This window comes from Rhipicephalus sanguineus, chromosome 1, assembly GCF_013339695.2.
Source record: "Rhipicephalus sanguineus isolate Rsan-2018 chromosome 1, BIME_Rsan_1.4, whole genome shotgun sequence".
Classification (NCBI taxonomy): Eukaryota; Metazoa; Arthropoda; class Arachnida; order Ixodida; family Ixodidae; genus Rhipicephalus; species Rhipicephalus sanguineus.
In genome coordinates this window covers 139,509,029-139,522,721 of record NC_051176.1, presented here as the reverse complement: position 1 = coordinate 139,522,721, position 13,693 = coordinate 139,509,029, and the positions used below count along the sequence as shown (strand labels likewise).

Here is a 13,693-nt window from a genome sequence, read left to right as displayed (position 1 = left end):
GAAAATACATCGAAGGATGTCTAGCTAACCATTGTCTAAAGTGTCAGGATTGCTTACGTGACTTTGAACACACTTCCGTAGTCAACAAAAACAGAATGCATGTGACGCGAGATATAGTTGAAGCCTAATGCATCTTCAACCTCGGGGAGTGTTGCGTTAGTGTTGCCTCCATAATGCTTTCCAGTAAAGAGCTGGCGTTTTGTTGCACGCACTGAGGGTGACGTACTGTACCGAACAGCATACATATATGTGAAAATTCTAAGTAAATGTTGTTGGGAGTTCAGCGCTCCTTCTTGTTTTCTTGTTTCGTCCTTTTCTGTTTTTTTGCGCTGCAGTATTTGGAAAAGAGCACCAAATAGCCCAACATAGTAATACTGTGTTTTCTGCAGAGGAAGTATTGCAGGGCCCCTTCGGCTATATGCATATGCAGGTTGCTGTTGTATTTGAAAGGTGCAACAGCCTACTATGGGATGTTTTTGAAATTGTGAACCCAAGTGTATCCGATTGTCTTTTTTTGTAAGATGAGATGTCAACAAGATGTTTAATTTTTTTACTGCAGGAAGCTGTTGGCACTAATCCCACTTTGCAGCATGATCTCCTGAATGAATTGTTGTGGGTGGACGACTATGAGAATGCTCTCAGCTTTGCTATAAAGCTTGGTCTACCTGACCATCAATGGCCACGCTCCCTCCGAACCTTCAGAGTGCAGTGCGGACCACACAAGTTAGTTGCTTGGAATCCATTGCATGTTCTGGTTGGCAAGCATTTTTTTTTTTTACTGCATTTTCTCTGATCAAAGTTATTATCAGCACGTTATAATCGTCAAAGAAATTGTCTAATTTCCAACTTGTGTACCGTGGACTGAGGTATTTTGGAATGCAACAGCTGTGTAATGTTGGCGATTGCAAAGTGGCAAACAGTACATTTGCATTGCTACCCACTGTGGTAGCTTAATAGCTGTGGTGTCACGCTGCTAAGCTCAAGAGTGCGGGTTCGACTCATGGCCCTGGTGGCTGCATTGCGATGGGGGTGAAATGCAAGAACACCAGTGTACTTAGGTTTAGGTACAATGTGAAATGTCTTGAATGCCTATTAATAGAACCCTAGGAGATAGAAATTTATCTTTACCTTCCCCCTCACTATGGCATCTGTCTGGTTGTTTGAGACATCAAGCCCAGTAGTGGTCAAACTGCACCATTTTGCTACAGTTGTTTGTGCTTTGCTGCACCCATCCAAGTGCAGCTTGTGCCAACTGTGCCAGAGTTTACCATTCCACTTGCCTACATGTCAGTGGATCATTTTATGACCTGAAATATTCACACGAATGCAACAGCTGCACCAATTGCACCAATTTGATACAGTTCCTCATTTTTGTGCCAAGCTGAGCCAAAACCGTGAAATTTGTTGAAATTGCCCCATGCTGCGCCAAAATGCCCGACTATCCTCAAAATTTTCTCAGTTGCGCTAATTTTAGAAATGCAGTTTTGGAAACATCATTCAATCCAATCCAGATGCGCAGACCCTAACCCTAATCCTAACTCCACCGCGAAAAAAAAGAAAAGGGCAGCGCTTTTAAAATTTCCTGGCCTTGTTCTATCACATGCAGGCGCTTTTAAGCCACTTTCGCTGCAGTACAGTAGTGCCTTGCGAGAAAGCGTACTAAAATTTAGAAGGGGCTATTGCACTAGCTGTCATGGGACATAGCACATTTTGTTCCTTAATTACTTACGCATGCATGCGCCGTATAATTACGAGTACTAGTATGACTGCTGATGTCTAAAAAAATTACTGGCAATCATTGAGAGCGGTGTATGACGTTTCTGCGGCCCTGAGAAACAATAAACAAAAATGTACACCAGTTTTCTTTTTTTTTGCCACCCCCACTCGGTCTTGCTTTACGAATCTCCCAAACTTCGAGGTCGCCAGCTTGGCAGGTCCACATTAGCATTTTGCAGTGCCTGTCAAATCATTCGACAGGTGCTGCAAAAGCTAATGTGGCCTTTGCCATTGTTTGCACTGTGGGGTGGTTCAACGAACTGCTTATATTGAAATACTAGCAGTGCACATGTGCACTGTGCATGAGTTAGCTGATGTTGAACGGTTTTTGCTTATTTTTTTCTTTTCTAAAAGTAAGCCGCCTTTGTTGTACTGCTCCAAATCTAGATTTTCTTGCTCCGAAAATTGCTCCAAATCCTATTTCGACTGTCGCACCCCTGTATTCAAAATGCACAAACAGCATTTCCATGATTGCTGCAGGAGCCCTCCCCTCTCGCTGCTTCCCCTAATGCACTTTTTCTGATTATATACAATGTAATCGGCATAGCTAAAGTATCAGTGCTGCCGCAACTGCCAGGCTACCGCTTTAAGCACTGCAGGTATAGACTATACCATCACTTATATGAAGATTTGGATGTGCAAAAGTTAACCCACTCTAAAAAGACCGGGCGTGCAAACAAGGACACAAGAAAGAAGTCGGGACATCACAAACGCCGACTAACAACTGAAGAGACGCAGTAGCTCAGCTCTCTGTTATTCTAATGCAAAAGTTTATTTGATAATTCCAAAAAAGTTGCATCATTATGCTAAGCATAAATACCCATGTGCCTTGCATCTTGCATGAAGTGCTGGCGCTTGCGTGCGTTAAAGTGCTTGTCAAACGAATGTGCAAAGAAACTATCCTAGGCACTATAGTAGAGACTTAGCCTTGCAGACACAGACGTGCTATGAGCCACAAATAACATCTGACTGTGCTCATGTGTCCATAAGAAAACTCCATTTAAACAGTCAGTATCATCATCAATGGGCAAAAGAATGTCATATGCTAGTGAAGCCAGCATATGACATCCTTTCGTGTGGAGAGCCTGATTTATGGCTACTCTCTGACTCTTGATCTTGCCTCCTTGTTTATATTAGAGCAGCCTACCTTGCTTGCACGTTTATAATATTACGCACCAAAACATTAAATACATACTTATTGTTGTGCTACTCCAAGTAATTCCAAACTCCATTTTGTCTGCTCCAAATCTGCTCCGAAGCACAATTTTTTCAGCTCCATACCTGCTCCAAAACACGGTTCCTTCTGCTCTAAATCTGCTCCAAAGCAGCTTTTTTCCTGCTCCAAAAATTGCTCCAAATCCTAAGCTGACTGGACAACCCCTGGAAGCCCCATAAATTGATTTGTTTGACATAGTACGTGTAAGGCCACTGTCCCAGCATCACCAGGTGGGTTGAGCCTTACATTTGTGTTTTTTTTTTTCCTCCTAGGGTGCAGGAATTGCTTAAGTCATGGAACTTGAACTATGACAAAGATGACCCCTCGAAATACTTGCCATTGAGGATTGATCTCTGTGATGTTCACATGGTTGATACTGCAGATGGCCTTGACACTTGTATTGAGGTTATCAAGGTAAACATCCTCGCTTTCGTTTTGTTAGGCCTGCTCATCTGAGTCTTTGTGTGCATTATCTTTTGCAGGACTTTGATGTTGTTGGCATTGATGCAGAGTGGAAGCCAACAATGGGACTGACACCTTCAAGGTTTGTATTATCAACATACTCAATTAGTGTGTGGTGAAGTGGATTTTCCAGCTTCATACTATGGAATGTTGTGATTTTCCAGATACTGCTAGTAACCTGTTGAAACAGTGCTTTCAAATAAACATAACCCTGGAGACCAGCGAACAGTCTTAGCGCTGCCATCAAATAGTGTTTATATTTGCAGTTAGAGGATTTAGCTATGGTCGGATACAACTATAGAAGTCTGCAGCGTTTTCTTCTCAAAGGTGAATACACACTAGCCTGCACCAATGAGCGTGCTCCCCAGGTTGACATGAGCCAGACGGTTGGTGCCCCCCCACCTTCAGAGAACATTGGCGAGTGCATAAACGGGGCTATTTCTTCAGCCACGGAGGCGATTTGCTGCCGTGCTTCGGTCCTCTGGCCGGGGCCTCTCCAAACTTCTTAAGTTGTATCTGAGTATACCTAGGTTAGTCTTGCCAATTTTGTTATAGCAAAACAATTTTGTTTTGTTATACCGCAATATTAGTTTGTGTATAAGAGCTGGTTAAAGCACTTTTGCTGCAATGCTTTGTAATCCTGCTTGGAACTGAGAATTGCCACTTCATTGTCACTCGCATTGAAGCTTGAAATAACGCTGCCTTCTGTATCATGTGAATAATAGGGCATGAACTTTATCTTGCAAAACTTTTTTGCGCTGCTTTATTGCGACGTGGTTAAGCTTGCTCATTCTACCGACACTCCTTAGGCTGTCCTTGGTCCAGCTGGCAGTGTGGGACGGTGTGTATGTCTTGGATATGCTGAAGTTGTCTGAAATCCTGTCAGAGGAGCAGTGGGGCCAACTGTACACGGATGTGCTGTCATCAAATGAAATACTGAAGCTAGGTAGGCTTTGCAGTTCTCTCATTGGATGTGGACATGCGTGGTGCTTTTGCCTTTCAGTGTTTTCTAAACTTTCTCAACTTTTGTGTTTAGGTTTTGGCATTGCTGAGGATCTCAAGTTGCTGGCTGAGACCATCAAGTTCCCAGGAGGGAAGATTCATAACGTTGTGGACCTGTGCAGCTTTGCAGAAAAGGTGAGGATGCGCAAATTTCAGATCATGAAATGCACAATAGGCTATGTATATTACCACTGCATTTGGTGGTAATTGCAATGAAATATGCTGTCAGAAAGTGTCCTCAATTTATGCTACTTAGATATCATGTAAAAAAATGTTTTTCTTTATTTGTGGATGAGGCTCATGTAAACAACAGACCAGATTGTAGTACTACACTACATGCAGCAAAGAATTCACAATGTCATGTTAAAAATCTTAATAAAATCACTCTTTCCTTTGCAATGTTATCAGCTAAGCAGTTTGTGGGCCCAATAGGTATCGTCCAATTTCTTGATAGTGCGATAATAATTCAATAATACAATTAGTGTCAAAGGGGTCCTGAACCATTTCTCCAAGTAATCATTGAACGACCTCAGTATCAGAGTTTATTGCCTCGCGAATCGATTGCTGCAATTTTTTTTCTAATCTGTCCAGAATGAGCAGAGTTACAGGGATTTGTCACACGCTTTAAGCACTTTCTCTCTTCATTCATTGCAATGAGCGTGCTGGTAGCTACATATGGGGATGTCATGAACTTGAGCGCGCGTCATGAAACGCATTCGCTAAATCCCAGTGTGATTCTGGTGTGTGCTAATGTTGCTAGTGTGTAATTTTAGTGTTATATAAAGGTGGTGCCGGCCCATGACATCACCCTGTGGCAAGAAATGCAACTGATCCAAACGTCACTCTTGATTTATGTCAGCTGTCAGTCAATAGCAGCAATCTCTTCTATTGACACAATAGAGGCAACACAGGCAGTTTTTTTAGTGTGAGGAGGCGCCTCTGTATGAAGAGAAGGCACTTTAGAAAGTGGCAACTTCGCGCTTCGCTTGTAAACTCTATGTGCCGCACACAACTACAAAATTTGGCTGAGCTGATCATAGCAACGTTTGCTGTTTGTAGGATTTGATTTTTCACTGCGATTGGACCAGATTTGGCAAGCCAATATAGTCCACTTGCTAACATTGATCGCAGAGCTTTTTGTATTTGTGATGGTACAGATTGTGTGTATTTTCATGTTTGATAGGACTTTGTTATGACAAGGTTTGACTGTAGACGCTTAGCTAATCCTTTGTCTATGGCAAACAGCTATTGGTACGCCTTTATGAGAAGTTGCTTAATGTCTTCTTTTTGTTCCAAATGGTTGCAGAAGGTACTAACTTGAGCTGCTGGACCTGTTGGCCACTTTGCTTTTTGCTAGCTTTGCCATCTTTAATTTTGGTTATTTGTATTGTGAAGTAAAATTATGTGCGTGCTATTGCTTCAGCTTGCCCCTTCCTTTCCGTTTAGTTGCGATGTGATTGCCCTACCTTGATGAAACCTGTGGTGCCAAAAGAGCGAGGACACAAGGGCTTGTCAGAGCTGACTCGTACACTTCTGGGCCTTCCACTGAACAAGGATGAACAATGCTCCGATTGGGAAAACAGGCCGCTGAGGCAGTCTCAGATGAAATATGCTGGTGAGTACATATTGTCTGCAGCACCTTTGAGTGATTCAGATACTTAAGGGGAGATGAGGGTCGAAAAACGCGAGTTTTCTAAAAAATTATTGATTTTTTGTTTTCACCTGTTTTGTTAAGATTAGTACGTCTACTGTTCTGAAAAAAAAAAAAAAATCAATGCCGAGACTCAACTGGAAACGCTTTAAAGTTGCGTCTAAAGAGCACAAGGTGGCTGTCAAAAGGCCGAAAGTGTGTCATCTTCGAGCACCTTGCAGCCGATAATGCGCCGCCGCTCGCCATTGTCGACCGCATGAGGCGAAGAGCCGAGCCTCACTGTTCAAATAACGACGGTTTCCCGCGCTGCTGCAGCGCAAGAAATAATAAAGAGACGCACGCTTTTGCCGCCTTTTTCGAGCGCCGCGACTGGCTTTAAATCACGTGGTACGGATCGGGAGCCGCCATTGGCCGCTGCGCGCCTGTGTGTGCTGTGAAGCCTACTTGCAGGATCCGTGTCTCATTGAGCAGCGCAGCTGAACAACGCTTTTCTCGAGTGCTTATCCGTTATGGATGAAAAAAGCCGTAGGAAGCGCGGTCACCGGCCTGTGAAGTTTCACGCGGCGCACAAATTTCGAGGACACCGGCGCAAATCAAAGCCGAACACTAAAACCACGAAAAGAGCGTCTGCTGCCGCAAGGCGTAGTGGACGCCGATGCGTCCGACGAGTTTGCCGCGGCATTCGAATGTGTGAGTGCCTCCCAGAAAAAGATCGGAGTCTTCGAAGACGAAGAAAAATCACAGGACGACGAGTCTTCGGTGATTGCTGATATGACAGCACTGAACATGTTGGTTTAATCGAGGGCACTCCAGTTTTGAACGTGTTCTGGAAGAGCTTGGCGTGCTCCCGCCTCATGATCTTGTTGCTCTTGGCACATCATGGGACAGCACACGCCAGAAAAAAATGTCTCAAAAACTAACAGGAGAAGCAAGGGCTCGTCGGCGTGCGCTGAAGAAAAAATCTCTTGTCGAGGAGTCAGCTCGAAAGAGCTGTGAGGGCCAAACCTATGGTGCTGGCGCATTTTAATGGCAGTGGCCACTACAAGGAGGATTTCTCTTTCTTGTGTACAAATTTAGTCACATTCAATGACATCTTTGATAAATAAACATGCAATTTTGACTTTAAAACTGGTTTTTCTCAAAACACAAATTTTGTCATTTTTGTCAATGTGCCCCTCCTTTTTCGGGTACTTCTGGTGCTCAGATCTGCATGAAATTTTTCCCAAATTTTTTCCAAAGTATCTTAAATGCAATTATCTTGTTTAAGTTTCAATATTCTTATTATATAATAAAAAAAAGTTATGTAAACCTTTACTAGGGTAGGAGAAATATGAACTTCCCACGTTAAAATTTTTCACGTCTAGTACATATTTTGTATGGAGTTCCTAATTAGTTATTTGCATTCCACACTTTATTTGAAACATTATGAACTATCAATTGTAAAAAATTATTGAAGTTTAGGTCTGAAAAGAGGGGGGGCAAAAGGCTTAAGTTTTTCACTTTGTCATGTTGCAGAACTAAAAGTATGCGACTTGCAAGAAAACTAATTATATATTTGAAATCAGCATAAAAAGTTCTATAAGCAGTTCAAGTTTCATTGCTCTAGGGTGAATATTAAAGAAAAAGTGTCTTCGAGTAGCATCTCCCCTTAAATTTGGTGCCCTAGAAAAAGTTTTCTAGTTCAATTTGGGTGACAGAGGCTTTTTTTATTTCTTCCCATTTGGAAGGTGGCATGTACATCATGATTCCATATCTGTCCTGGTGATTGGCCAATCATAGCATTATGGGTAGCCCCATTCAGTAACGTACAGCTGAATGTACCTAAAAAGAAAAAAAGAAATTCACCGACGTTGACAATACTCTGTAATGCGAAATTTGAGTGCAGTTGTTTAGGCGTTTTTTAGCAACATTGGTCATTACTGGGGTGTTATAAAAAATGGCTGATTCAAATGGCGGATCAATACACTAGACTGAGAAGAAAAAGGTGGCTTTCACCTTTGAGTCATCTTAGGCAAAGGCATAAGGGATCGTGTGAGTTTCCATTATGAACCCGACATAGTACTGTGGCAAACCAGCATGCATAAAATCTGAGCCATGCAGACACTAGCAAATATGACAAGTGCCGCAAATACAGAGTGACCATGCCCACATGTCTTTTATAAAAGACAGTTTAACCCTTTGTGGTCCGAAGGTGTTACCACTTTCCTGCTGTTCAGGTCCCAAACTATTTTGCCAGTATTGATCCCCGCAAAAAAGAAAAATCTTGTAGAAAACCTGGGGGTACATTTGAAACCTAATATAGTTAAATTGGCAGGGAAACTGAATTTCCTCTATCATGAGAATGTTCTTATTACGAAATTATACAATACCATTAGGGAATTTGTTGGCAAAATGAAAATTTAAGGGCCAAAATTCAGTTAGCTTGCCGTGTAACCCTTGCCATGTAGTAAACTCGTAGATCTTCTTACGCAATACAGCAAGTATTCCATTGCAACATCTTCATAATGCGTTTCTGGGAATGTTCAAATTGTGTCGAAGGCATCCAGCACATTCCGTGGATTGGTTCTCTTCTCCCCGTCACTTGTGTCCTAGTCATCAGTGTCATTAATTTTGCACATGCCGCTTACAACGGTCTCGTCAGTCAACTCTTTGTGAACGACGACATCTTTATCAGCATGAATAGAGTCAGTCACACTGACCAGGGTTGCCAGGTTTTGCTACTTTGCGCAAATTTGGCTACTTTTCTAGGCCAGTGGCGGCAGAAAAAATGTCTTGGCTACTTGGCTACTTTTTGGCTAGTTTCTTGTTCCCTCGATATGAACAAAATTATCAATACAGTCGAACCCACTTATAACGATCCCACGTATAACAATCTATCGGTTATAACGACCATATTTGGGTGCACTTACGATTTTCTAATGCTAAACATTAAAGCTGCGTCCACATATAGCGAACATTTTTCAAAGTTTCATTATGACGACTAAAACTGCGCTAAAAACACAGACAAAGACGAGGAAAACAGGACTCGCGCAGACTCACAACTGAACGTTTAATGTTTGAAGGATGACATATATACACAGTTAACACTTGATGAAATAAGATCATTGGACACAGATATGTCTACGTCACAAAGTGGCACCTAAATATTTCAGCTCACAATCGGCAAGTGATATGGAAGGTTCACTTATACACCCCCGTGTAGCGTTAATCTTGAAAGCCTCGAACATCTCGCGTGTGCACCGGTCCTTGTGACGAAACAAAATCTTGTGTAACCCTTGCCATGTAGTAAACTCGTAGATCTTCTTACGCAATATAGCAAGTATTCCATTGCAACATCTTCATAATGCGTTTCTGGGAATGTTCAAATTGTGTCGAAGGCATCCAGCACATTCCGTGGATTGGTTCTCTTCTCCCCGTCACTTGTGTCCTAGTCATGTTTCCGAAAGGGATACATGGCAATGCGTTGTGGCGGGCTACCTTCAGGAGCACCTCGCGAAACTGAAACTTGAAGATCCATTTTTGGTGTCCAATTCGGCGGCCTTAGTATGATATTTAGAGGATGAGAACCCGGGAGGGTGCCAAGCGTTCAGCTTAGATGTTGAGGATCTATTTTATGCCATCCCGCAAAGAGAACTTATGGTTGCTGTGAAGGAGTGCATTACGCAGTACAATGATGAGCAGTGTTTTGTCGCACAGTGCGGCATTTCTCTTCAAAGTTTTCTGGAACTACTGAGCATGTATTTATCTTCCACATACGTGTGCTGGCGAGGCCAGCACTACCTCCAGAAGTCAGGGGTGTGTATAGGCTCTCGGGTCGCCCCTGTGCTTAGCGATATATTTTTAGCTAAAGTGGATAGAACCGTGTCTAGGTGTGCAGGTAGTACTGCTTCTCGTATTTTCCGCCTTGTGGACGACTACCTGATATTTGCAGCTGAAGGTGGGCTTGAAGAAAGAGCTTTTCAAGCTAAGCAAGTGTTTAGCGAATCGGGCCTAGGCCTCAGTTTTACGACTGAGCTTCCTAGTAACAACGAGTTGCAGTTCCTAGACATTCGGCTTCGTTTTGGTTCATCCCATACTTGCTGGCTATATCAACCTAGGTCTCAGAAAAGTCCGCTAAATTTCTCATCTAGGCATTCAAAGTTAGTTAAGAATGGTATTGCTCTATCTTACATTGATGCTGCGGTGCGGAAGTCTTGCGCGCATGCAGTGACGGAAAGTGTGCAAATGCAGTTGGGCAGGCTAACTAAATCTGGTTATCCATTATCTATGATTGCAGCAACCTGCGAAAAACTAATTAAGAAGTTTAAAATGAACGGCACCCAGTCACCCCGAAATCGCGCCATCGAGGGTGGGGGCTTTGCGGTTATCCCGTATCAGCATAAGGTAGTACATAACTTCAAGAATGTAGCTCAACGCTACGGTGTGAACGTTGTGTTTTCGGCGCCTCAGAAAATGTCGCGATTGTGTGCCAGGGTAATGAATGCCATTGATAAAACACCTACTAATTACAGCCCATTTGTTTGCAGCATTGAACATAGGTCCAGGTTTGTCCCATGCGCCTGCGCAGTAGTTTATGAATTTCCTTTTTCTTGTGGGCGGGTGTACGTGGGAAAAACGGGGAGGTGTATAAACATTCGGCTGAAAGAGCATCTTAGGAATTGTTCTACAGATGGCTATTCGCACGTGACCAAACACTGTAGGGAGTGTGAAGTAGGCAGCAGCGAGTTGTGCCAACCGCTTGTCAATAAAACCAAGATTTTGTTTCGTCACAAGGACCGGTGCACACGCGAGATGTTCGAGGCTTTCAAGATTAACGCTACACGGGGGTGTATAAGTGAACCTTCCATATCACTTGCCGATTGTGAGCTAAAATATTTAGGTGCCACTTTGTGACGTAGACATATCTGTGTCCGATGATCTTATTTCATCAAGTGTTAACTGTGTATATATGTCATCCTTCAAACATTAAACGTTCAGTTGTGAGTCTGCGCGAGTCCTGTTTTCCTCGTCTTTGTCTTTGTGTTTTTAGCGCAGTTTTAGTCGTCATAATGAATCTTAACCAACTAGCCCGACTTGGTGCTCTACTTCTATTTTTCAAAGCCTCCTACTTTTACAACGAACACTTCAGACACGATCGCGGTAAAAATATGGCGCATACAAAGCAAAAAAAGTTAAAACAGGCCTTCTAAAGCATGAGAGGCGCGAGCGAGCGCGCACCCTGCTCCAATTTACGATATCCCTGATCGGCGAGCACCGCACGCAGATTTTGGACGCTGCAAGCGAGGTCGCTCACTTTCCAACCGTTTCTTCAGTGGCAGAATGGCAGTGAGGAAAAAAAAAAAGAGGCAGCATGAAGCCTTGCGGTCAGCTTTCGCACGGTAACTTTTCCTGACGTCGTTCTCTGCAGCTACGACTGCCTACGATGAACCAAACAATGCCTTGGAACGCAAGAAGGCATAAATGGAAGAAGTGATAACCGCGATAACTTTCATCGCATAAAGGTTCACTGTGTCCCTAAACTCGTCGACGCCACAATGTGCCGCCAAAGGTCGTTCGTCTTTTTGGTAATGGCAGAGACCGGTCGATGGGTGATAACGATTTCCGCGCGATTGCGGCGATGCCTTCGCAGATAAGCATCAGAAAAGAGCAAAGGCGAGGTGGCGGTCGTCAATGAACGTGCAGTTATGACTTATAGCCGACAACCTTGTATCACAGTCATCTGTAGATATCTGCTCGGCTGCGCGTGTGCCGTACGCCGTACACTGTGCGGATTGACGGCGGTACGAGCGCGCCATGCTGCCGTTCGCAAGCTCGCCGCTGCCGCGTCGTGCGAGACCGCTTTAAAGTGCGCGTCGCTTTGTAGAAACGAAAGTAGCTCGCTGTTGTTGAGCGGCGCAGGCACCGAGAAACGTCGATGCACTGACAGCGAGCTTATACTGCGTGTTTGACTAGGTGAGAACTCAGGTGCGCCGCGCATCGTCGTGCAGGGCCGCGAGAGCATCGCGGGGACGTAGAGTGCGCGTTGCTTGCAAAATGCTTGTTTTCGCCGCGTTGAACGAACAGGCTACTCGCACTCGCCGCACCCGTGCACGGTCCGGAGTGAAGCAGGCACGAAGAACGTACAAACGCGCGCATACGGCATACAGCAAACGGCCCGGCAGTGACTCCGCGAGCCGAGTAGGGGACGCGCTGCACTCAACTAGCCAGGGATGATCGGCTCCACGTCCATGGCAGTACCACGCTTCGGTGAAACGGTGTCAGTTCATAGCAAAGGCGTGTAATTCACTCGTGAGCACGTAGCGGGCGTTGCTTCACGACGGGAAAAGGCTTAGCTTGTCACCGGAGAGGTTGGGTGCACTTTACAGGGACCCTGAAACGGTTTTGACGATTATGTACGAACACATTGAGCCGGTAGAACAAGTCCTAAGGATCATTTACAGACCGATTTAAGCTCTGTGCGAAAACTGTGTAATTTATTACAAGGCTTTAAAGCTGCAAATCACCACCGATCACAGCGGCTCAGCCAAACGCGTTTTCAAACCGCCCACTTCCAGTGCGCGTTGTATTGGAAGCGCGACGTCACGCAGGCGGCTGACTTGATTGGATATGTCCAGTACACGTCACTGAACCTCCTGTGGACAGCGAGCGTCGTCTGCCTGTGTTACAACGTACTCCGTGTTGACGTGAGCTGAGCGAGACTGTTTATCTAGAGGTTTCTTTTCTTGGACATATTTAATTGCCCCAGCCTTGTGTACCATGTATCTAGCAATTTCTAGCAATTGGTGACTTGTAAAGCTGCGACGTCGTGCAATGTTCGTGAGGCATCTGGCGAGTGGAATCCCTTCAGCTCGTCGCTGCAATGAGCGTCGCGCTCTCGCTATCCGTTCAACGCCTCGATCCACGTTTTTGTGGCTATAACTTCACCCCTGACGACACAACCACATTGCCTGAGTTTACGCTTATCGGTGATCGTTCTCGAATTATTTTTGTTTGTCCGCATGCTGTTGCAGACATAGAGTTGGTTGCAGATTGTCGCCGTACAGGAGAATAAAATAAGATCTGCTGGTAGTGTGGTGTGGCGGCACCTGTCGGAGCAGATATCAACCACTCCGCGAGCTTCGTCTTTGTTGGGCCTCCGAGATTACGCGCAACCCATCGCAAAGCTCAAACCGTTGAGTGCGCTCATGAGAGCGCTGCGATCGCCGGCGATGTCAGGGTGTCTGAGTTGAGGGTGCAAGGCAGTGGTGAGGAGGAGGGTATAGATATAAATTCCGTAGCGGCCTTGGTACACAGTGCGCTGCTTAATTTCTGGTGCGAATGATTTGGGGATGCTCCTGCCTAAACGCTGACAAAACTTTATAAAAAACCGTTTCAGGGTCCCTTTAATAAAAGTGCACAGAAAAAAAAAAACGGTTTGGCCTCTAAGCGCACGTTTTTAAAGGTGAGTCCATATACAATGAACTACTAATATAGCGACCACTTTTCGCGACACTTTCAAGCTCGTTATAAGCGGGTTAGACTGTATTTGTTGACGTCGCAGCTGCAGGTGTTCGAGTTCCGTATTTACTCGCGTAATCCTCGTACTT

At 44.4% G+C, this 13,693-nt stretch overlaps 1 protein-coding gene across 1 annotated transcript in view; it reads left to right on the top strand.

Moving 5' to 3' along the window:
- The window catches only part of LOC119399029 (exonuclease mut-7 homolog), a 75,184-nt gene that overhangs the window by 19,635 nt on the left and 41,856 nt on the right, over positions 1 to 13,693 (top strand). The window contains exons 9-14 of the mRNA XM_049412111.1: positions 560 to 723; positions 3,265 to 3,406; positions 3,475 to 3,536; positions 4,264 to 4,400; positions 4,491 to 4,591; positions 5,903 to 6,071. Coding sequence (XP_049268068.1) covers positions 560 to 723; positions 3,265 to 3,406; positions 3,475 to 3,536; positions 4,264 to 4,400; positions 4,491 to 4,591; positions 5,903 to 6,071 — 775 coding nt within the window. The remainder of the gene's footprint in view (positions 1 to 559; positions 724 to 3,264; positions 3,407 to 3,474; positions 3,537 to 4,263; positions 4,401 to 4,490; positions 4,592 to 5,902; positions 6,072 to 13,693) is intronic.